General features: G+C 36.0%; 3 protein-coding genes across 3 annotated transcripts in view; 2 read left to right on the top strand and 1 right to left on the bottom strand.

Annotated features, from left to right (window-relative positions):
• LOC133650754 (nuclear receptor subfamily 4 group A member 1-like) overlaps nucleotides 1-6,155 on the top strand; it is an 11,988-nt gene extending 5,833 nt beyond the window's left edge. The window contains exon 3 of the mRNA XM_062048409.1: nucleotides 6,102-6,155. Coding sequence (XP_061904393.1) covers nucleotides 6,102-6,155 — 54 coding nt within the window. The remainder of the gene's footprint in view (nucleotides 1-6,101) is intronic.
• On the top strand, nucleotides 6,067-11,023 carry LOC133650820 (uncharacterized). Its single transcript, XM_062048528.1, has 2 exons — nucleotides 6,067-6,289; nucleotides 7,942-11,023. The coding sequence occupies exons 1-2, from the start codon at nucleotides 6,207-6,209 to the stop codon at nucleotides 11,021-11,023; spliced, it is 3,165 nt and encodes a 1,054-aa protein (XP_061904512.1). The 5' UTR covers nucleotides 6,067-6,206.
• Nucleotides 11,024-11,776: 753 nt separating this feature from the next.
• LOC133645828 (protein canopy homolog 2-like) overlaps nucleotides 11,777-24,434 on the bottom strand; it is a 30,519-nt gene continuing 17,861 nt past the window's right edge. The window contains exons 4-6 of the mRNA XM_062040725.1: nucleotides 22,258-22,455; nucleotides 21,730-21,826; nucleotides 11,777-12,349 (exon numbers count right to left, since the gene is read on the bottom strand). Coding sequence (XP_061896709.1) covers nucleotides 12,306-12,349; nucleotides 21,730-21,826; nucleotides 22,258-22,455 — 339 coding nt within the window. The 3' untranslated portion in view covers nucleotides 11,777-12,305. The remainder of the gene's footprint in view (nucleotides 12,350-21,729; nucleotides 21,827-22,257; nucleotides 22,456-24,434) is intronic.

The following is a 24,434-nucleotide window of genomic DNA, read 5'->3' on the forward strand; positions in this document are numbered from 1 at the left end:
ATATACTATATATACATATATTAACATATATATATATATATATATACTTGATATATATATAAATATATATATACATATATATATCCCTATTATATACATATATACATATATATATTATATACGACATATATACTATATATATATATATACCATATATATATATATATATCATATATATAACATCATATATAATATATACACATATATATATATATATATACACACATATATATATATATATATAATATATATACACACATATATATATATATATATATTATACACACATATATAATATATATATATATAATAATATATATATATAATATATATATATATATCATATATATATACACACATTATATATATTATATATATATATATATAATATGTATATATATATATATAGTATATACATAATATATACATATATATATATATATGTGTGTATATATATACACACATATATATATACACACAAACACATATATATATACACACATATATAAATATATATATACATATATGTATGTATGTTATATATATATATACATATATATATACATACATATATATGTATATATATATTTATATATGTGTGCTGTATATATAAATATATATATATATATATATATATATATATATATATATATATATATATATATATATATATTATATATATGTGTGTATATATATATGCATAAATATATATATGCATATAAATATATATATGTAATATATATATGTACATATACATATATATATATATACATACATATATATATGTATTTATATATGTACATATACATATATATACATACATACATACATATATATACATACATATATATATACATACATATATATACATACATATATATATACATATTATAATATACATAACATATATATATATATATATATACATACATACATACATATATATATATATATACATCACATATATGTGTGTATATATATATACATATATATATATACACACATATATATGTGTGTGTGTGTGTGTGCGCGCGCGCGCGTGTATATATATATATAATATATATAATATATATAATATTATATACACACACATATATATATATATATATACTATATATATATATATATATATATATATATATATATATATATATATATATATATATATATATATATATATATTCTTACACAGAAACATACAGTCGTGGTCAAAAAGTTTACATACACTTGTAAAGAGGTTGTCTTGAGTTTCCAATTATTTCTAGAACTCTTATTTTTATTGTGATAGAGTGATTGGAGCACATACTTGTTGGTCACAAAAATCATTCATGAAGTTTGGTTCTTTTAGGAATTTATTATGGGTCTACTGAAAATGTGAGCAAATCTGCTGGGTAATGATTTAATTATATTAGATCATTTTCTACTAACTCAAATGTTTCGATTAGAAATGGGCATTTTGATTGAGTATTTGGATTTACAAATATTTATATATTTGTAAGAGTATATGTCTATTTGTATTAGTATATGTCTATTTGTATTAGTATATGTATTCTGAGGCAGAAGTGCAGTCGATTCACTACGAGAGTGATCAGCAATCAATCGCACACATTATTGATTATGACGCCAATCCCAAAACAAAGCTGCTCGGAGGGCGCTGGCGCCAAAGTCTTAACCAAGAAGGTTAAGACCTTGGCGACACAATCATTTTCTACGTGTGGATCTCTTCCACGCATGCGGAAACCAAAAGACAATCAAATCCGATTCATTCCGTCCACAAGGAAGTCCAATTGTGACAAAGTTGTATTGACTATGTTCTTTTAAACCACCAATGGGAACATTCTGGTGTTTGAAAAATGAACTTTGAGCAAGTTGCAAACAGCTTTTTTAACATGCTTCTTTTCAGTCTTCCTGACAGATTTGTAAAACATTATTTGTTACTTGAAGATATTTTCATCTTCTTTCCATGTAAAAATGCAGTAAATTAAATAAAAATCAAGCAATTTAAAAAAATAAGACAAGAGTCCTCATCTTTAATGTAATTTAAAATATATCTTAAACTTCACAGGACAAATACTTTTTTTTGTTTTTGTCCTTTCAGTCAAGTTTTTCAGTATTTTTGCACATAATGTTTTACTCTCTATGTTACGTAAACTTTCCTAAGAAAGTTGTTTTCATGTGACATTTTAATGTGTGCTTTTTTCATAGGGTTTCAAAACATTTTGGAAACTTTTCTGCTCAAATTTGTTTTAAATGAACTTAAATACCTCAATGTCTTAAAACAAATGCAATGTTAATGTCAGAATGTCATACATAAACAAACATTTTTTTTGACTAAATATACGTAATTCATTCACTCAGTACCATCCGGATGCACTTTAATATGAATTAATAGTTTTTTTGTGATTAATCACAAGCTTTAACTCGTTAAATTTGACATGTTAACCCTTTGAAGACCTTTTCGAATGTTGCATAACATTAGTAATATTATCTGATCAAAAGTCTTTCAAAAAGGTAAACATAAAAAAATAAAAAACATTTCCACGGCTTATAAAATGGTGTGGCTAATTTACGGATTTTTCTTTGCAGACGGCCATAATTCAAATAGTTTTTAATAAAACACATGCAAATACACTGAAAAGGTGGGTTATTGTTTGTGCTTTGCTGCCATCTTTTGGACGAGTTCGCTCACTGCAGGTGGAAAATGTTTCATGCCTTACACCGAAGGTATAACTGTCGAAAGGATTCTTCATTCATCACTTCAAGCAACGCTTGTAAGTTTTACAATATAACTAAAACAATTCATACTTACCAACAATTCATACTTACCAAACCGTCCCATGTGTGATGTCTGTAGGAGTGTTTTCATGTATATTTGTACGTGCTATCGGAATGTAATCAGGCCAGCTTCGTTAGCATTAGCTAATATGCCAACACGTTCACGAGTGTCTTAGTATTATTAACTTACAACGGCATTGTTTTTGTATTGTTTCAGTTTCACAAATTCCTCAGTCACCAAAATGTCACCGTCGAGTTATTGAGTCTGTTTAGCTGATTGGAGAGCTAGCTTGCGCAGCTAGCGGGTCTATGACGATGACTTCTGTTTTGTTTGATCAGCCGTTTTACTGCCGTGTTACAGAAACCGTTTGGAAACAATTAAGGTATGTAAATTAACATTTACTAAATATTTCTGTGTGAATAACTCATTTCACAACATATATATATATATATATATATATATATATATATATATATATATATATATATACATATATATATATACATATATATATATATACATATATATACATATATATATATACATATATATATATATACATATATATACATATATATATATAACATATATATATATATACATATATATACATATATATATATACATATATATATATATATATATATATATATATATATATATACATATATAATATATATATATATATATATATATATACATATATATACATATATATATATATATATATATATACATATATATACATATATATATATATACATATATATACATATATATATATATATATATATATATATATATATATATATATATTAGAGGCGGCTAATATATGGAAACATTTTATTTTCAAAAATGTAGTGGGTGCGGCTTAAATATCGGTGCGCTTCATAGTCTGGAAAATACGCCACTATGGGCTATCTTTTCTGGACGATGTAGAAGTTATTGAGTCTGTTAAGCTGACTGAGCGCTAGCTTGCGCAGCTAGTGGGTCCATAACGATGACTTCTGTTTTGTTTGATCAGCCGTTTTACTGCCGTGTTACAGACACCGTTTGGAAACAATTAAGGTACGTGAATAAACATTTACTAAATATTTCATTTAACAACATATATATCTATGACTTATAGCAGCTTAATATATGGGGGAGGAAAAATGTTCTTCTAAAATTTAGGGGGTGTGGCTAAAATATGCGCTCTAAGGCCTGTAAAATATGGTAGAATGTTTGATTTTTTTTGTTTAGGACTGAATGTAATTGAGAAATTGGAGCAAAAAAAACTAAATAATTGAACCTAAAATGTGGCGAAGTTGGTAGAGTGGCCGTGCCAGCAATCGGAGGGTTGCTGGTTACTGGGGTTCAATCCCCACCTTCTACCATCCTAGTCACGTTCGTTGTGTCCTTGGGCAAGACACTTCACCCTTGCTCCTGATGGGTGCTGGTTAGCGCCTTGCATGGCAGCTCCCGCCATCAGTGTGTGAATGTGTGTGTGAATGGGTGAATGTGGAAATAGTGTCAAAGCGCTTTGAGTACCTTGAAGGTAGAAAAGCGCTATACAAGTATAACCCATTTATCATTTATTTAACCTAAAATGTGTTCAAAAACGTAAGGACTTTGATGTCCAGTTTGGCTTTGAAGATACTTAACCTGGAATAAAAGGCAACATTTTTAATGGACATTGGAGGTTGGCAGCAGCGATGGTGTCAACAACAGACTGCTGCACTCTGCTGATGTACGGACTTTCTGTTCAGCAAAGAAAAGCCTGTTTGTCACGCTGGAGAGTTTGGAAGAAAAGAGATGCTGCCTGTCTCATCCCGGGAGACAAAACAACTGATCCCTCCTTTTCCATGCAGGTTTTCATCAGCAACTTTTTTTCTAAATGTGTCAATAACTATGTGGAATAAAGCAAGGTCCTAAATATTAGGGGTGTGGGAAAAAAATCGATTCGAATTCAAATTGCGATTCTCACGTTGTGCGATTCAGAATCGATTCTCATTTTTTTTAAATTGATTATTTATTCGTTATTTCATTTTATTTTTTTAAAATTAATCAATCCAACAAAACAATACACAGCAATACCATAACAATGCAATCCAATTCCAAAACCAAACCCGACACAGCAACACTCAGAACTGCAATAAACAGAGCAATTGAGAGGAGACACAAACACGACACAGAACAAACCAAAAGTAGTGAAACAAAAATGAATATTATCAACAGTATCAATATTAGTTACGATTTCAACATAGCAGTGATTAAAAATCCCTCATTGACATTATCATTAGACATTTATAAAAAATTTAAAAAAAAAGAACAATAGTGTCACAGTGGCTTACACTTGCATCGCATCTCATAAGCTCTGACAACACACTGTGTCCAACATTTTCACAAAGATAAAATAAGTCATATTTTTGGTTCATTTAATAGTTAAAACAAATTTACATTATTGCAATCAGTTGATAAAACATTGTCCTTTACAATTATAAAAGCTTTTTACAAAAATCTACTACTCTGCTTGCATGTCAGCAGACTGGGGTAGATCCTGCTGAAATCCTATGTATTGAATGAATAGAGAATCGTTGTTTTTTTTGTTTTTTGTTGTTTTTTTTGTCCTGTCCAGCTTCTCAGGCAAATCATATAGTTGATGTAGATGTCCATATCGGCTGTTCAGATTTACTTTACAAAAGAGAAGTGTAAGATACTTCTCTTGTTGCCTTATTTGTATTTGACTTTATTAAATGTATTTATATTATCATTTGGTGCAGCCGGGCCATAGCAGGAGGAGAGAATCGTTTTGAATCGGGAAAATATCGTTTTTGAATCGAGAATCGCATTGAATCGAAAAAAATCGATTTTGAATCGAATCGTGATCCCAAGAATCGATATTGAATCGAATCGTGGGACACCCAAAGATTCACAGCCCTACTAAATATTGTTGTGGGGCCACTTTGTGAAAATAAGTGACGGCTTTTGACTGCACAGGTAAGAGGTGACAGCAGTGTGTGTGTGAGTGAGTGAGAGTGTGTGAGTGAGTGAGTGTGTGAGTGAGTGAGCGTGCAAGTTTGTGTGAGCGTGTTAGTGTGTGTTTGTGCGCATTTTTGTGTGTGTGTGCGTGCGCATGTGTGTGTGTGCGAGTGTGTGTGTGTGTGTGCGTGCGCATGTGTGTGTGTGTGTGTGCGTGCGCATGTGTGTGTGTGCGAGTGTGTGTGTGTGTGTGTGTGTGTGTGTGTGTGTGCGTGCGCATGTGTGTGTGTGTGAGATACGGAGCACCGCCTCCTCTTTAAAAGGAAGTGTCTGTCTGATGCTGGTCAGATCTCATCTCTGGCAGCAGCAAGAGAAAATGAGGCAGCAAGTGAAGGAAAGTCTTCTTCTGACAAGTTAAAAGACAATAGGACATGTCTTTGTGTTTAGTGCGCAGGATTCACAGCACAAGATGGACTTATGGCCTAAAGACCGAGGGCTGCTGCCAGCCTACAGTAGATATGGTACAGTTCCTGGCAGAAGTCTAACACACAAGTAAGTATCTCACACTTTTTACATTCTCAGCATTCTGGAAGACAAATGGACATACTGCAGAAGTTCTTCAACTTTTCTCACAAAGTACCACCTCAGACAAAAGAATACAGTCACCTAGTAGGCCCACGTATTCATTAAAAACAAGGCAGATGTTTCATTAAACAAGTATATTTAATATTTGTGGCCACTGTAACATTACACACAGTTTGAACAGTAACACTGTGTTTGAATGTTTAAGTGATTCTTTGGCGTACCACTACATGGAGCCTGTGTACCACAGTTTGACGGATTAGACAAAGGTTACCTACTACGTTCATCAATGCGTTGGCTCGTTCTTAAGTTGTTATCTTTGCTTGATGCGGGAAGATCATTTGAAAGACAAAACTTCAATGGAAGATAATAATAACTTTGTTTTTTTAACCAGACACCACAAGTCTATAATATAGATATATTGTTGTATAGAATTTGTTTTTGGTGTGAAACCTCATCCAAGTAGGCTTCATCAGTTTTTGCTCATAGACTTAAGATTGGAGGAGATCTGACCAATCTAGATCTTAATCTAAGACCAAATGTGAACAATGTAAGTCTTAGACCAGACCTGACCGATCTAAGTCTAAGATCGGATCTGACCAATCTAAGTCCAAGACCGGATCTGACCAATCTAAGTCTAAGACCAGATCTGACCAATCTAAGTCTAAGACCAGATGTGACCAATCCACGTCCAAGACCAGATCTGACCAATCCAAGTCCAAGACCAGATCTGACCAATCCAAGTCCAAGACCAGATCTGACCAATCCACGTCCAAGACCAGATCTGACCAATCCAAGTCCAAGACCAGATCTGAACGATCCACGTCCAAGACCAGATTTAACCGATCCACGTCCAAGACCAGATCTGACCGATCCATATCTAAGACCAGATCTGACCAATCCAAGTCCAGATGTGACCGATCCACGTCCAAGACCAGATCTGACCGATCCATATCTAAGACCAGATCTGACCAATCTAAGTCTAAGACCAGATCTGACCAATGTAAGTCTATGAGCATGAACTGATGAAGTCTACTTGGATGAGAGGCCAAATGTCTTGTTGCGATGGATTGAGTACTCAAGTACCTCTTGAGTAAGTTCTACAGAAGTTGAACTTTAAAATCTACTTGTCATTTTAACTTCTGATTCCAAAAAAAGTTATCCATCAGTTTGTTGGTAAATATGACAATCAAATAATGGGGCAATTGTACATATTCTTTGATTACAAATGTCAGTTTATTGTTGCTTCCACCTTCCACCACCTTTCTTGCTACATTAAAACTACGTCATAAGTCCGTTGTGGTTCTCTATCCATCAACGGTCCCTCTTTCTGTGGTATCATCAATGAAAAATATCAAGAAAGCCAAAGAAAAAACAAAACACATTTGTGGAGTTAGCCCTGAAAATTGTTAAAATGCTCACAGAGCTGAAGCCTTGAGAGTTGTCCAAGTTATAATAGACATTTTCAGGAGTCCCCCAGTAAAATCTCCTCACTAAACCACGTTTGAGCACATGGTGGATGAATGAAAAAGCGACACATTGAAACCTGTAGACAGTCACTGTGAGAAGAGAGCGTACTTGTGTGTTGTGAACCTCACATTTGATTCCTTCTACCCACACAGCTATCCTTACAGACACCAAGCAATCCACTATCCTCCAACTAACCACGAGGACCACAGGGTTCATGTCAGAGGGTCCAGCTACTGGACTTTACCTAGATCAGGAACAGCTGCAGCTGTCCTGGACTACACCAACTGGACTGAGCCTCAGTTGCCTTCCTCTACTGCTGCTCAGCTACCTTATATCTTGGATTGTCATTCTCAGCAGGACCTGGGCAACTATGAACCCTCTGGAGTCAGGAAATGTGCAATGGGAGATTATGAGAGAGGCTATACAAAAGAGGGATGGCAGAGGAGATGGGAGGCTTTCAAGAGAGACAGCGGCAGCCACGGAGAGCTGGAAGCCTGGGCTGCTCGTTACAGCCATTCCCTTCCAAGGAGGAGGCGTCTAGAGGTGGAGCTGAGGGGCACCTTCCAAGGTCTGTTGGAGAGCAGAAGAACTGGGATAGATCCTTGTGTGGCTGGACAATGTGCAAACATAAACAATGTTCCAGGACAATGGGAGAGTGCTGCACCAGAAGATCCTAATATTAGCCATTTGGTGGACGTTGAAGGACAGATAGAACTCCAAAGAAGAAGGTTTAGCCAACCCCCTGGTTATATTGCACCTCCTCCCTATAACAGTCCACATAAAGGTTCATCTATGTTGCCCCATTGTGATTTCGAGAGAACTCACGAGAAACCAGACAGGGATAGAAAAAACGACCTTGAAAGAATCCCGGACCAAAGGAGCGCAGTCCACAAGGTGATCGAAGGACGGAAGTTCAGATTAAGAAAGAAGACAGGCGGGATGACAATATTCTGTCTAGTGTCACGGACAGCAGGCCCAACAGAACCCCCGTCTTTGACACCTCAAGCAAACATAGAGCTTGAAAACTGTTTGAGACTCAGTAGTGACAATAACCAAAAAGTGGCAGACGAAGTAGACAAGGCACGAACAATAATGTCTGCCCTGACCAAACCTAAACAGATGACACCAAACTGCAGAAAAAGCCTAACACCGGAAGAAAAACTGCCAAAGAAGGACAAAATGGATGATTCCACATTTAAAAAGCAAAGTTGTCAGTCTGTGCCAGTCAGATATCCTTTATGGAGGGAGCCCAGTTTCACAAAAAGAACTCTGAAGGATACGGAGAATCCACTTGGCATGGAAGTAAGAAGACTGGACATCAAGAAAGGCCCTGAATCGGAGGAAGGTCAAGATCTCTTAGTGATCGACACAACATGTGTTGTTGTCAAAATGGAGATGATTCAGTCACCCAAGAAAGAACATGTTCACCTCTTAGGTTCCACTGACCCTCTCTTGCACCCTGATCCAAACACAGAATTAAACCACTTGCCAAAGAATGGAAGCCTTAAGGAAAAGCTGTGCCAAGATCTTGAAAAGGAAGGAACCCTTGAAATGGACAGTGAAAACACTGCAAGGGAATCCTTGGAGAAACGAGCCGAAAGAATCCTTGGGCTTCGTCTCGATGCAAGCTCATGTCCTGACGGATGCAGGAAGGACGGGCTCAACTCTTCCCAAGTCACCAACAATGTAATGAAAGGGAAGCTGCCCATAGAGACCACTGTAAAGGAGGAGCAGTCACAAAATCAACCGATGTCTGATGATTGGATTCAAGAGGTTTCTTGTGGCAACCTTTTAGGATCCCAGCCGAACATGGAAGCAGATACTGACAGCCAACATGAAACAGATCAGGTTGAAACATCCCAGGACGCTCCAGTTGGATACACTCAAGAGGGGGACAACTCTGAGCAGAGATGGGAAGAATATCAGTTTGATGAAAATGGTTCATGTCAGATTGTCACTCCACTTCCTGTCCCAATAAATCCTTCCTTACCACCACTGTCTCCAGATGACGGAGAGTCAAATCCTAATTTAATCTACTCTCTTGATTCACTTCCAAGTATCTCAGAGTCAGAGACTGAGGAGGGTCAAGATGCTGAGTGTGGAACTCTGGACCTAGTTGTAGATGACATACTTCAACATGAAACCGGTTCATTGCAACCATCTCGGATTCCCCTTGCAGACCCATCTGTAGTAGCGTCAAAGTCCAATAGGGATGCTTCTGAGGAAGTTGAAGAGAGACAAACATCACATCATGAAGAAGCCCTTCAGGAATCTCCCACTGATGGAACAGGTGAGCAGCCATTTGAAGCTGACCGTGTACAGGTGGTAAGTGAATTTTCTATGGACTTTATCGGCCAGATGCCTGAAATATCCATGGAGGCACCAACAGACCTCAACATCCAGCAGCAGGAACATCTTTGTGCTCAAGCAGAAGACGACAAGAACAAGGCAGAAGATGAAGATTTAGAGAGGATATCCCCAGAAAATAGTCTTAGTGAAAGAGTAATCAAATCTTTTGAGGTCAAAGCAGAGGAAAACCTGAATGTAAAAGAGACTAACAAAGAATTGCCTGAGAACAACAAAGACATGACAGATCTTGATGAACAGACGGTAGAGTATCCCAGTGACAAACAAGACACCGAAGCCTTGTTCAAACTTCAGTCTCCTCCATCACCTTCAGCCTCAAACAGCGAGGCTCAATCCGGAGCTCGACCTCCACTACTGGGCTCAAGAGAAGGACTTTCCCCCCCTGCAGAAACTGGATCAACTGAAAACCCTCCAGAGATTATCTTCGCTCCTCTTCTTCTTCCAGACTTCCTCCCTTCTTCTGAAAGTTTTCCCTTGTTGTCACCCTCTCAGTCTTCGGACTGTGCGTCTGCTGACCAACCCCAGGGAGAGGAGCTTCACTATCCCAACTCCTTGTGGGATGCAGTGAACCGAATCAGGAAACACACAGCTCCTGACTCGGAGAATGAAGAGGAGGAGGTGGCCGAGTTTTGGGACCCAGAGAGTGCAGAAGGAGAGCTGGACATCTTTGAGGGACTGGAAGTGTCAGAGGGCACTGGGGTTGGACAAATGCTGCGGCACCCATGGCGTGAGGAGGACACATTTTCCTCCTGTAGCACTGGCAGTCATGATTCTGGGGACACTGTTATTGTAGCAGATGAGGAAGAGGTGGAGCAGACAGAGGAATGTTGGAGGGGCTGTCTGGATGAAGTTAAAAGCCATCTTTGAAGGTGAGGAGAAGGGAAAAGGTGGCGAGTACCAAACTGTGGACGAGGAGAAGACAACCCAAGATGAGGAAATTATGTAATTCCAGTATGAAGGAAAATGGATATTAAACGGAGTGTCCAAACTTGTTCCTCCGAGGGTCTCACACAGAAACATCTCAGCTTCATGTTAAAGGTGACAAAGCTAATTAGTGTAATATATAATCATTTATTCCATAATGTATTTATTTGTTCTTCGAACATATTGTGGGCCAGGAATTGTTCCAGGTCCACACTTTGAACACCCCTGGTCTGCTCTTTTGCAATAAAATACAATCTGCATCTGAAATTCTACATTCACAGATATAACTAGTGATACGTGTTCATACACACAAATAATCCACCATCTTTCTCATGCATTCCAATACACAAGTGGATGAAAGAGAGTATACCGTACAAATCATGTTAGATCCAAAGTATTGTTGTCAACACAAAATGAAAACATGTTTGAAATCAGCGGTTGCAGTGTGATGCTATCCACTGCATGAAAGCAAAATGGAAATAAAATATATAAAATCATATACTGTACTGAGTCAACCTTGTAATCTAACATTGATACATTGGTTTGAATCTAAAAGGACAAATTTTACCTGAAATAATCTTCTAGCATGTATCGCAATAATAAACTGTTTAAGGGTTGCATTATTAGAAATTAGTAACTTTCCTCAGTAATAACTCCCGGAAGGTTACTATTTCCCTCAAAAGAAGACAAAGCAGATGCAGAAAACTGACAAAGTTTATATAAAAACAGGCTTGTTCACAGAATTCAAACACAGAAAACAGATGATACCAAAATATTTGGCAAGTGTGTAAAGTTGTGGAATATGCATTCAAAAGATGTCTTCCGACACAACAAGTACTAAGTTATTGATCATCACGCCTACAAGTTGGGGTTTTAGATCTGATCTGAAAGATGTGCGATTTACCTTCTGCGTACAGCTATGTCATTGATTGAAGATATCCAGCAGCTGAGAAGATAATTTATTACAAAATAATAGGTCGTCTAAATGACTCTGCACCAGTCAAAAAGATCAGGTAAGCCTTGGACCAAGACTGATATGAGTTTCACAGTTTCAGTTTGGTCTGTCAAGTGGGACACTTACTGCGTGGTGAAGATGCCAAAGAGGGACAAACAGGAGGAGAAACTGAGGATTTTTAAATGATTTTCTTAACTGACGTTATCTTCCACCCCACTGCCATGGCGTGCCCCGCTGTTGTCCGCTGAGGGTCGCCATGGCGAAAGGATGTCAAAGTTCATCATGGGGGATTTTCAGAGCATGGTCGCAGAGGTCTGAGGGACACAAAATGGACAGCCATGTTGCCACTGGTCTCACAAACAACAATAGGATGTAGCAAGAGACCATCACAGTGTAAATAACAACAATGGGATGTAGCAAGAGACATTCAAGGTGTAAATAACAGGATGTAGCAAGTAGACAATCAAGGTGTAAATAACAACAGGATGTAGCAAGACACAAGGTGTGAATAACAGGATGTAGCAAGAGACAATCAAGGTGTAAATAACAACAGGATGTAGCAAGAGACAATCAAAGTGTAAATAACAGGATGTAGCAAGAGACAAGTTGTAAATAACAGGATGTAGCAAGAGACAATCAAGGTGTAAATAACAGGTTGTAGCAAGACACAATCAAGGTGTAAATGATAATAGGATGTAGCAAGAGACAATGAAGGTGTAAATAACAGGATGTAGCAAGAGACAATCAAGGTGTAAATAACAACAGGATGTAGCAAAAGACAATCAAAGTGTAAATAACAGGATGTAGCAAGAGACAATCAAGGTGTAAATGATAATAGGATGTAGCAAGACACAATCAAGGTGTAAATAACAGGATGTAGCAAGAGAAAATCAAGGTGTAAATAACAACAGGATGTAGCAAGAGACAATCAAGGTGTAAATAACAGGATGTAGCAAAAGACAATCAAGGTGTAAATAACAGGATGTAGCAAGAGACAAGGTGTAAATAACAGGATGTAGCAAAAGACAATCAAGGTGTAAATAACAGGATGTAGCAAGAGACAAGGTGTAAATAACAGGATGTAGCAAGAGACAAGGTGTAAATAACAAGATGTAGCAAGAGACAATCAAGGTGTAAATAACAGGATGTAGCAAGAGACAATCAAGGTGTAAATAACAGGATGTAGCAAGAGACAATCAGGGTATAAATAACAGGATGTAGCGAAAGACAATCAAGGTGTAAATAACAGGATGTAGCAAGAGAAAATCAATGTGTAAATAACAGGATGTAGCAAGAGACAATGAAGGTGTAAATAACAGGATGTAGCAAAAGACAATGAAGGTGTAAATAACAGGATATAGCAAGAGACAATCAAGGTGTAAACAATAGGATGTAGCAAGAGACGATCAAGGTGTAAACAATAGGATGTAGCAAGAGACAATCAAGGTGTAAATAATAACAGGAAGTAGCAAGAGACAATCAAGGTGTAAATAACAGGAAGTAGCAAGACACAATCAAGGTGTAAATAACAGGATGTAGCAAGAGACAATCAAGGTGTAAATAACAAGATGTAGCAAAAGACAATCAAGGTGTAAATAACAGGATGTAGCAAAAGACAATCAAGGTGTAAATAACAGGATGTAGCAAAAGACAATCAAGGTGTAAATAACAGGATGTAGCAAGAGACAATCAAGGTGTGAATAACAGGATGTAGCAAGAGACAATTATGGTGTAAATAACAGGATGTAGCAAAAGACAATCAAGGTGTAAATAACAGGATGTAGCAAGAGACAAGGTGTAAACAATAGGATGTAGCAAGAGACGATCAAGGTGTAAACAATAAGATGTAGCAAGAGACAATCAGGGTGTAAAAAACAGGATGTAGCAAGAGACAATCAAGGTTTAAATAACAGGATGTAGCAAGAGACAATCCAAGTGTAAACAATAGGATGTAGCAAGAGACAATCAAGGTGTAAACAATAGGATATAGCAAGAGACAATCAAGGTGTAAATGACAGGATGTAGCAAGAGACAATCAAGGTGTAAATAACAGGATGTAGCAAAAGACAATCAAGGTGTAAATAACAGGATGTAGCAAGAGACAATCAAGGTGTAAATAACAGGATGTAGCAAGAAACGATCAAGGTGTAAATAACAGGATGTAGCAAGAGACAATCAAGGTGTAAATAATAACAGGAAGTAGCAAGGGACAATCAAGGTGTAAATAACAGGATGTAGCAAGAGACAATCAAGGTGTAAATAACAGGATGTAGCAAGAGACAATCAAGGTGTAGATAACAGGATGTAGCAAGAGACAATCAAGGTGTAGATAACAGTATGTAGCAAGAGACGATCAAGGTGTAAACAATAGGATGTAGCAAGAGACAGTCAAGGTGTGAATAATAACAGGAAGTAGCAAGAGACAATCAAGGTGTAAATAACAACAGGATGCAGCAAGAGACAATCAAGGTGTAAATAACAAGATGTAGCAAAAGACAATCAAGGTGTAAATAACAGGATGTAGCAAGAGACCATCAAGGTGTAAATAACAGGATGTAGCAAGAGACAATCAAGTTGTAAATAACAGGATGTAGCAAAAGACAATCAAGGTGTGAATAACAGGATGTAGCAAGAGACAATCAAGGTGTAAATAACAGGATGTAGCAAAAGACAATCAAGGTGTAAATAACAGGATGTAGCAAAAGACAATGAAGGTGTAAATAACAGGATATAGCAAGAGACGATTAAGGTGTAAACAATAGGATGTAGCAAGAGACAATCAAGGTGTAAATAATAACAGGAAGTAGCTAAAGACAATCAAGGTGTAAATAATAACAGGAAGTAGCAAGAGACAATCAAGGTGTAAATAATAACAGGAAGTAGCAAGAGACAATCAAGGTGTAAATAATAACAGGAAGTAGCAAGACACAATCAAGGTGTAAATAACAGGATGTAGCAAGAGACAATCAAGATGTAAATAACAGGATGTAGCAAGAGACAATCAAGGTGTAAAAAACAACAGGAAGTAGCAAGAGACAATCAAGGTGTAAATAATAACAGGAAGTAGCAAGAGACAATCTAGGCTGTAAATAACAGGAAGTAGCAAGAGACAATCAAAGTGTAAATAATAACAGGAAGTAGCAAGAGACAATCAAGTTGTGAATAATAACAAGAAGTAGCAAGAGACAATCTAGGCTGTAAATAACAGGAAGTAGCAAGAGACAATCAAGGTGTAAATAACAACAGGATGTAGCAAGAGACAATCAAGGTGTAAATAATAACAGGAAGTAGCAAGAGACAATCAAGGTGTAAATAATAACAGGAAGTAGCAAGAGACAATCAAGGTGTAAATAACAGGATGTAGCAAAAGACAATCAAGGTGTAAATAACAGGATGTAGCAAGAGACAATCAAGGTGTAAATAACAGGATATAGCAAGAGACGATTAAGGTGTAAACAATAGGATGTAGCAAGAGACAATCAAGGTGTAAATAATAACAGGAAGTAGCTAAAGACAATCAAGGTGTAAATAATAACAGGAAGTACCAAGAGACAATCAAGGTGTAAATAACAGGATGTAGCAAGAGACAATCAAGTTGTAAATAACAGGATGTAGCAAAAGACAATCAAGGTGTGAATAACAGGATGTAGCAAGAGACAATCAAGGTGTAAATAACAGGATGTAGCAAAAGACAATCAAGGTGTAAATAACAGGATGTAGCAAAAGACAATGAAGGTGTAAATAACAGGATATAGCAAGAGACGATTAAGGTGTAAACAATAGGATGTAGCAAGAGACAATCAAGGTGTAAATAATAACAGGAAGTAGCTAAAGACAATCAAGGTGTAAATAATAACAGGAAGTAGGAAGAGACAATCAAGGTGTAAATAATAACAGGAAGTAGCAAGAGACAATCAAGGTGTAAATAATAACAGGAAGTAGCAAGACACAATCAAGGTGTAAATAACAGGATGTAGCAAGAGACAATCAAGATGTAAATAACAGGATGTAGCAAGAGACAATCAAGGTGTAAAAAACAACAGGAAGTAGCAAGAGACAATCAAGGTGTAAATAATAACAGGAAGTAGCAAGAGACAATCTAGGCTGTAAATAACAGGAAGTAGCAAGAGACAATCAAAGTGTAAATAATAACAGGAAGTAGCAAGAGACAATCAAGTTGTGAATAATAACAAGAAGTAGCAAGAGACAATCTAGGCTGTAAATAACAGGAAGTAGCAAGAGACAATCAAGGTGTAAATAACAACAGGATGTAGCAAGAGACAATCAAGGTGTAAATAATAACAGGAAGTAGCAAGAGACAATCAAGGTGTAAATAATAACAGGAAGTAGCAAGAGACAATCAAGGTGTAAATAACAGGATGTAGCAAAAGACAATCAAGGTGTAAATAACAGGATGTAGCAAGAGACAATCAAGGTGTAAATAACAGGATATAGCAAGAGACGATTAAGGTGTAAACAATAGGATGTAGCAAGAGACAATCAAGGTGTAAATAATAACAGGAAGTAGCTAAAGACAATCAAGGTGTAAATAATAACAGGAAGTACCAAGAGACAATCAAGGTGTAAAAAAATAACAGGAAGTAGCAAGAGACAATCAAGGTGTAAATAATAACAGGAAGTAGCAAGAGACAATCGAGGTGTAAATAATAACAGGAAGTAGCAAGAGACAATCAAGGTGTAAATAATAACAGGAAGTAGCAAGAGACAATCAAAGTGTAAATAATAACAGGAAGTAGCAGGAGACAATCAAAGTGTAAATAATAACAGGAAGTAGCAAGACACAATCAAGGTGTAAATAACAACAGGATGTAGCAAGACACAATCAAGGTGTAAATAACAGGATGTAGCAAGAGACAATCAAGGTGTAAATAACAACAGGAAATAGCAAGAGACAATCAAGGTGTAAATAACAACAGGAAGTAGCAAGAGACAATCAAGGTGTAAATAACAACAGGATGTAGCAAGAGACAATCAAGGTGTAAATAACAACAGGATGTAGCAAAAGACAATCAAGGTGTAAATAACAATGTAGCAAGAGACAATCAAGGTGTAAATAACAGGATGTAGCAAGAGACAATCAAGGTGTAAATAACAGGATGTAGCAAAAGACAATCAAGGTGTAAATAACAGGATGTAGCAAGAGACAATCAAGGTGTAAATAACAGAATGTAGCAAGAAACGATCAAGGTGTAAACAATAGGATGTAGCAAGAGGCAATCAAGGTGTAAATAATAACAAGAAGTAGCAAGGGACAATCAAGGTGTAAATAACAGGATGTAGCAAGAGACAATCAAGGTGTAAATAACAGGATGTAGCAAGAGACAATCAAGGTGTAAATAACGGGATGTAGCAAGAGACAATCAAGGTGTAGATAACAGGATGTAGCAAGAGACGATCAAGGTGTAAACAATAGGATGTAGCAAGAGACAATCAAGATGTAAATAATAACAGGAAGTAGCAAGAGACAATCAAGGTGTAAATAACAGGATGTAGCAAGAGACAATCAAGGTGCAAATAACAGGATGTAGCAAGAGACAATCAAGGTGTAAATAAAAGGATGTAGCAAAAGACAATCAAGGTGTAAATAACAGGGTGTAGCAAGAGACAATCAAGGTGTAAATAACAGGATGTAGCAAAAGACAATCAAGGTGTAAATAACAGGATATAGCAAGAGACGATTAAGGTGTAAACAATAGGATGTAGCAAGAGACAATCAAGGTGTAAATAATAACAGGAAGTAGCTAAAGACAATCAAGGTGTAAATAATAACAGGAAGTAGCAAGAGACAATCAAGGTGTAAATAATAACAGGAAGTAGCAAGAGACAATCAAGGTGTAAATAATAACAGGAAGTAGCAAGAGACAATCAATGTGTAAATAATAACAGGAAGTAGCAAGAGACAATCAAGGTGTAAATAATAACAGGAAGTAGCAAGAGACAATCAATGTGTAAATAATAACAGGAAGTAGCAAGAGACAATCAAGATGTAAATAATAACAGGAAGTAGCAAGACACAATCAAGGTGTAAATAACAACAGGATGTAGCAAGAGACAATCAAGGTGTAAATAACAACAGGATGTAGCAAGAGACAATCAAGGTGTAAATAACAGGATGTAGCAAGAGACAATCAAGGTGTAAATAACAACAGGAAGTAGCCAGAGACAATCAAGGTGTAAATAATAACAGGAAGTAGCAAGAGACAATCTAGGCTGTAAATAACAGGAAGTAGCAAGAGACAATCAAAGTGTAAATAATAACAGGAAGTAGCAAGAGACAATCAAGGTGTAAATAATAACAGGAAGTAGCAAGAGACAATTAAGGTGTAAATAATAACAGGAAGTAGCAAGAGACAATCAAGGTGAAAATAACAACAGGATGTAGCAAGAGACAATCAAGTTGTAAATAACAGTATGTAGCAAAAGACAATCAAGGTGTAAATAACAGGATGTAGCAAAAGACAATCAAGGTGTAAATAACAGGATGTAGCAAGAGACAATCAAGGTGTAAATAATAACAGGAAGTAGCATGAGACAATCAAGGTGTAAATAATAACAGGAAGTAGCAAGAGACAATCATGGTGTAAATAACAGGATGTAGCAAGAGACAATCAAGGTGTAAATAACAAGATGTAGCAAAAGACAATCAAGGTGTAAATAACAAGATGTAGCAAAAGACAATCAAGGTGTAAATAACAGGATGTAGCAAAAGACAATCAAGGTGTAAATAACAGGATGTAGCAAAAGACAATCAAGGTGTAAATAACAGGATGTAGCAAAACACAATCAAGGTGTAAATAACAGGAAGTAGCAAAAGACAATCAAGGTGTAAATAACAGGATGTAGCAAGAGACAATCAATCAAGGTGTAAATAACAGGATGTAGCAAGAAACGATCAAGGTGTAAACAATAGGATGTAGCAAGAGACAATCAAGGTGTAAATAATAACAGGAAGTAGCAAGGGACAATCAAGGTGTAAATAACAGGATGTAGCAAGAGACAATCAAGGTGTAAATAACAGGATGTAGCAAGAGACAATCAAGGTGTAGATAACAGGATGTAGCAAGAGACGGTCAAGGTGTAAACAATAGGATGTAGCAAGAGACAATCAAGGTGTAAATAATAACAGGAAGTAGCAAGAGACAATTAAGGTGTAAATAATAACAGGAAGTAGCAAGAGACAATCAAGGTGTAAATAACAACAGGATGTAGCAAGAGACAATCAAGGTGTAAATAACAAGATGTAGCAAAAGACAATCAAGGTGTAAATAACAGGATGTAGCAAGAGACAATCAGGGTGTAAATAACAGGATGTAGAAAGAGACAATCAAGGTGTAAATAACAGGATGTAGCAAAAGACAATCAAGGTGTAAATAACAGGATGTAGCAAGAGACAATCAAGGTCTAAATAACAGGATGTAGCAAAAGACAATCAAGGTGTAAATAACAGGATGTAGCAAGAGACAATTAAGGTGTAAATAACAGGATGTAGCAAAAGACAATCAAGGTGTAAATAACAGGATATAGCAAGAGACGATTAAGGTGTAAACAATAGGATGTTGCAAGAGACAATCAAGGTGTAAATAATAACAGGAAGTAGCTAAAGAAAATCAAGATGTAAATAGTAACAGGAAGTACCAAGAGACAATCAAGGTGTACAAAATAACAGGAAGTAGCAAGAGACAATCAAGGTGTTAATAATAACAGGAAGTAGCAAGAGACAATCAAGGTGTAAATAATAACAGGAAGTAGCAAGAGACAATCAAGGTGTAAATAATAACAGGAAGTAGCAAGAGACAATCAAGATGTAAATAATAACAGGAAGTAGCAAGACACAATCAAGGTGTAAATAACAGGATGTAGCAAGAGACAATCAAGGTGTAAATAACAACAGGAAGTAGCAAGAGACAATCAAGGTGTAAATAACAACAGGAAGTAGCAAGAGACAATCAAGGTGTAAATAACAACAGGAAGTAGCAAGAGACAATCAAGGTGTAAATAACAGGATGTAGCAAGAGACAATCAAGGTGTAAATAACAACAGGTAGTAGCAAGAGACAATCAAGGTGTAAATAATAACAGGAAGTTGCAAGAGAAAATCTAGGCTGTAAATAACAGGAAGTAGCAAGAGACAATCAAAGTGTAAATATTAACAGGAAGTAGCAAGAGACAATCAAGCTGTAAATAACAGGAAGTAGCAAGAGACAATTAAGATGTAAATATTAACAGGAAGTAGCAAGACACAATCAAGGTGTAAATAACAACAGGATGTAGCAAGAGACAATCAAGGTGTAAATAACAGGATGTAGCAAAAGACAATCAAGGTGTAAATAACAGGATGTAGCAAAAGACAATCAAGGTGTAAATAATAACAGGAAGTAGCAAGAGACAATCAATGTGTAAATAATAACAGGAAGTAGCAAGAGACAATCATGGTGTAAATAACAGGATGTAGCAAGAGACAATCAAGGTGTAAATAATAACAGGAAGTAGCAAGAGACAATCATGGTGTAAATAACAGGATGTAGCAAGAGACAATCAAGGTGTAAATAACAGGATGTAGCAAAAGACAATCAAGGTGTAAATAACAGGATGTAGCAAGAGACAATAGAGGTGTAAATAACAGGATGTAGCAAGAGACAATCAAGGTGTAAATATAAGGATGTAGCAAAAGACAATCAAGGTGTAAATAACAGGAAGTAGCAAGACACAATCAAGGTGTAAATAACAGGATGTAGCAAAAGACAATCAAGGTGTAAATAACAGGATGTAGCAAGAGACAATCAAGGTGTAAATAACAGGATGTAGCAAAAGACAATCAAGGTGTAAATAACAGGATGTAGCAAAAGACAATTAAGGTGTAAATTACAGGATGTAGCAAAAACAATCAAGGTGTAAATAACAGGATGTATCAAGAGACAATCAAGGTGTAAATAACAGGATGTAGCAAAAGACAATCAAGGTGTAAATAACAGGATATAGAAAGAGACAATCAAGGTGTAAACAATAGGATGTAGCAAGAGACGATCAAGGTGTAAACAATAGGAAGTAGCAAGAGACAATCAAGGTGTAAATAATAACAGGATGTAGCAAGAGACAATCAAGGTGTAAATAATAACAGGACGTAGCAAGAGACAATCAAGGTGTAAATAATAACAGGAAGTAGCAAGAGACAATCAAAGTGCAAATAATAACAGGAAGTAGCAAGAGACAATCAAGGTGTAAATAATAACAGGAAGTAGCAAGAGACAATAAAGGTGTAAATAATAATAGGAAGTAGCAAGAGACAATCAAGGTGTAAATAATAGTAGGATGTCAAAGTGCACAAGCGATGTTTTAGTAACATTTAGTATTCTTAAATGGCATACAAGTGTAAAAAGAAGCTAAGCGCTGTTTGCAGTAAACAACTCTCTACATTATTTTTGGTCAGATTGTGAAATGTGTGTAAATGTTTCATTTGTAACACACTTGATATGTAAAAGACTACACACACACACACACACACACACACACACACACACACACACACACACACACACACACACACACACACACACACACACACACACACACACACACACACACACACACACACACACACACACACACACACACACACACACACACACACACACACACACACACACACACACACACACACACACACACACACACACCTGTCCTCTTGCTGCAGAGTTTGTCTTTGACATTTTCTGTCTCGTGAGAGAAGAATTCGATGAGTTCGTCTTCATTCTGCTCAACAATTGTCTCGCACTGACAACAGGACAAGATCAACGCTTTCAAAAACCACTGAAGTAAAAATGATGTACATGAAAAGTAACGACATACTGTGTATAGAACAAATATATTAAAAAATAAATAAACATGCCATAATGCTTGTAAAAATGCATTATGGCAAACAAGTAATGATCATCAGATGTTTTGATAACTCAATCAGTAAAATAGATGAGACAATAAAACATTTCCTTTCTTTACTCAGTCACAAAATAAATTATTAAAAATGTTAAATAAAATGAAATACATTAATAAATATAAAACATTCAAATACATAGAGATATAAAATGTAAACTATAAAAACTAAATAATATCCTAACCATAAAATGAACATTAAAAATAAATAAACTGCAGAAAAAATAACTAAATAAGCAAATGAATGTTACAAATAGTCATCTTTCTGTACTCACAGCAAATTTTAAACTGCCAGTGATTCTGGTGTCCAACGTGGCCTCAGAGAGGTCCATGGCCTCGCCATTGCGAGATCTGATCCTCATGTAGGACTTCCTGTTGGTGACGGCGTCCATGCGCTCGCCGTAGTCCTGCATCCTGTCGCACACGCTCTCCATCAGCTCTAGGAGGTTTCCCTCGGAGCGTGCCAGAGGAACCTGGTGGTGTGGAACATCACTGGCATTACATCCAGTACATCTGTCATGCTCCACACCATAGCTATCCAAAGTGCGGCCCGGGGGCCATTTGCGACCCGCACCTCATTTTTAACCACATTATACAAATATCATAAAAAAAGCGTTTTAAAAAACATTAAAAAGTGGAATACAAGAGCAAAAAGGTCAAATGTCAAGAGAAAAAGTTGCAATTTTGACTAATAACTCAAAGCTGCCATGCAGGCTGTCATTGCACAACAGACAATAATGAATCAAAATCAATGTTACAAATGATTGACCTATTCAAGGCTTCAATTACTTCACTTAAAATTTGAAATGTTTTTTGGGAAAAAATATTGTGTATATTGTGGGGATTTTTTGACAAAAAGGGCATAAAACAAAACAATTTAAATAAAAACATTAAAATGACAATACAAACTTATGATGGATGTACGGATCTGAAGTTAAAAAAATTAAAAATTATGACTTATTTTATTTTTTATGAGTGGGGGCCTTTTGGATCCCAAAAACGTTAGGATTTTTTTTAAACAGTCATCGCTCAAAAATTAATAATGAATTAAAAATAATGTCATGAATAATTAACCTGCTTTACATCAAATATTCCACTTTGAAAATCCTTTCAGGGAAAATAGTGAATATTTGTGTTTTTACCATTAAAACAGGGTTTTCACAAAAAAGCCAATAAACATTAAAAACAAAACAAAAAAACTTTATATTGACAGAAAATCTGAAGTTGACCTAGAGATTTAGCGTTGAATACAAAAAATAATTTAATACCAATGTATGACTTATTTTTTAAATTTTTATGCTTTTGGGTACCCAGGACCAAATTTGAAGGGAGCCTTAAATGTTAAAAAAAAATCTGAATATCATCCATCCATCCGTTTTCTACCGCTTATTCCCTTCGGGGTCGCGGGGGGCGCAACTATCTCAGCTACAATCGGGCGGAAGGCGGGGTGCACCCTGGACAAGTCATCTGAATATCATATTGGTTTTAAAAATTTAAAATATCAGTCTGGCCCCCGCACGCCCTCATTGGTAACTCCTGCTCTACACTATGAATATATCATAAAAGTACCTCAGTTTTTGTACCACTTTTCCTATGATTTGGGCTTTGATGAAAATATTCGCCAAATTCCTTCTCCTTTTAGTACCATGTCTCGGTAACTTAACGTACGTACGGCCAAACATTGCGCCTAACAAACGAGAGTGTTTACCGGTCTATCAGAGCAATCAAGTGCCCAAACAAAGAATCCCATGCGTTGGTGACTCGGTCTGTCATTTTTTGTTACGGAGTAAGAATGCACAACAAGCCATCATGGAACCAAAAACAGCTGTGAGTAGGGCTGCAGCTATGGATTATTTTAGTAATAAATTAATTTGATAAATGCACATCATCAACATTGGTGCATTAATAAAGTAACTAAACTCTCTGGTGTTTACCGCCACACATCACAGCACCCAGACACCACCGCTCTCATGAGTGCTCGATTGCAACGGCAGTGCAGAAAATGTCCGCATCTTTAGAGAGGAACTGCCATTATTTTTTAAATGTTGCCTATCGTTCACAATCCTTATGTAAGACAAGAACACATGCCTCTCTTTTTTTATGCATTCTAACACGTAAATAAACGTTAGCAAAAGTCAGCTAACAATGGAGTCTATTTCGCCTATAAAAGCGCTCTAAAAACATCCAAACACATTAATGTTTTGTATACACACTGTAAGTATATATGTAATGTATTCATAATAACATGTAATATTTACATATTTTCATCATGTGAGTAAATATGTAATGTAGTAACATTCATAATATGTAATATTTACACACTCATCATACTGTAAGTATATATGTAATGTAGTAACATTCATAATAACATGTAATATTTACACATTCTCATCATACTGTAAGTATATATGTAATGTAGTAACTGTCATTACATGTAATATTTACATATTTT

The sequence above is a fragment of the Entelurus aequoreus genome, linkage group LG01 (assembly GCF_033978785.1).
Source record: "Entelurus aequoreus isolate RoL-2023_Sb linkage group LG01, RoL_Eaeq_v1.1, whole genome shotgun sequence".
Lineage (NCBI taxonomy): Eukaryota > Metazoa > Chordata > Actinopteri > Syngnathiformes > Syngnathidae > Entelurus > Entelurus aequoreus.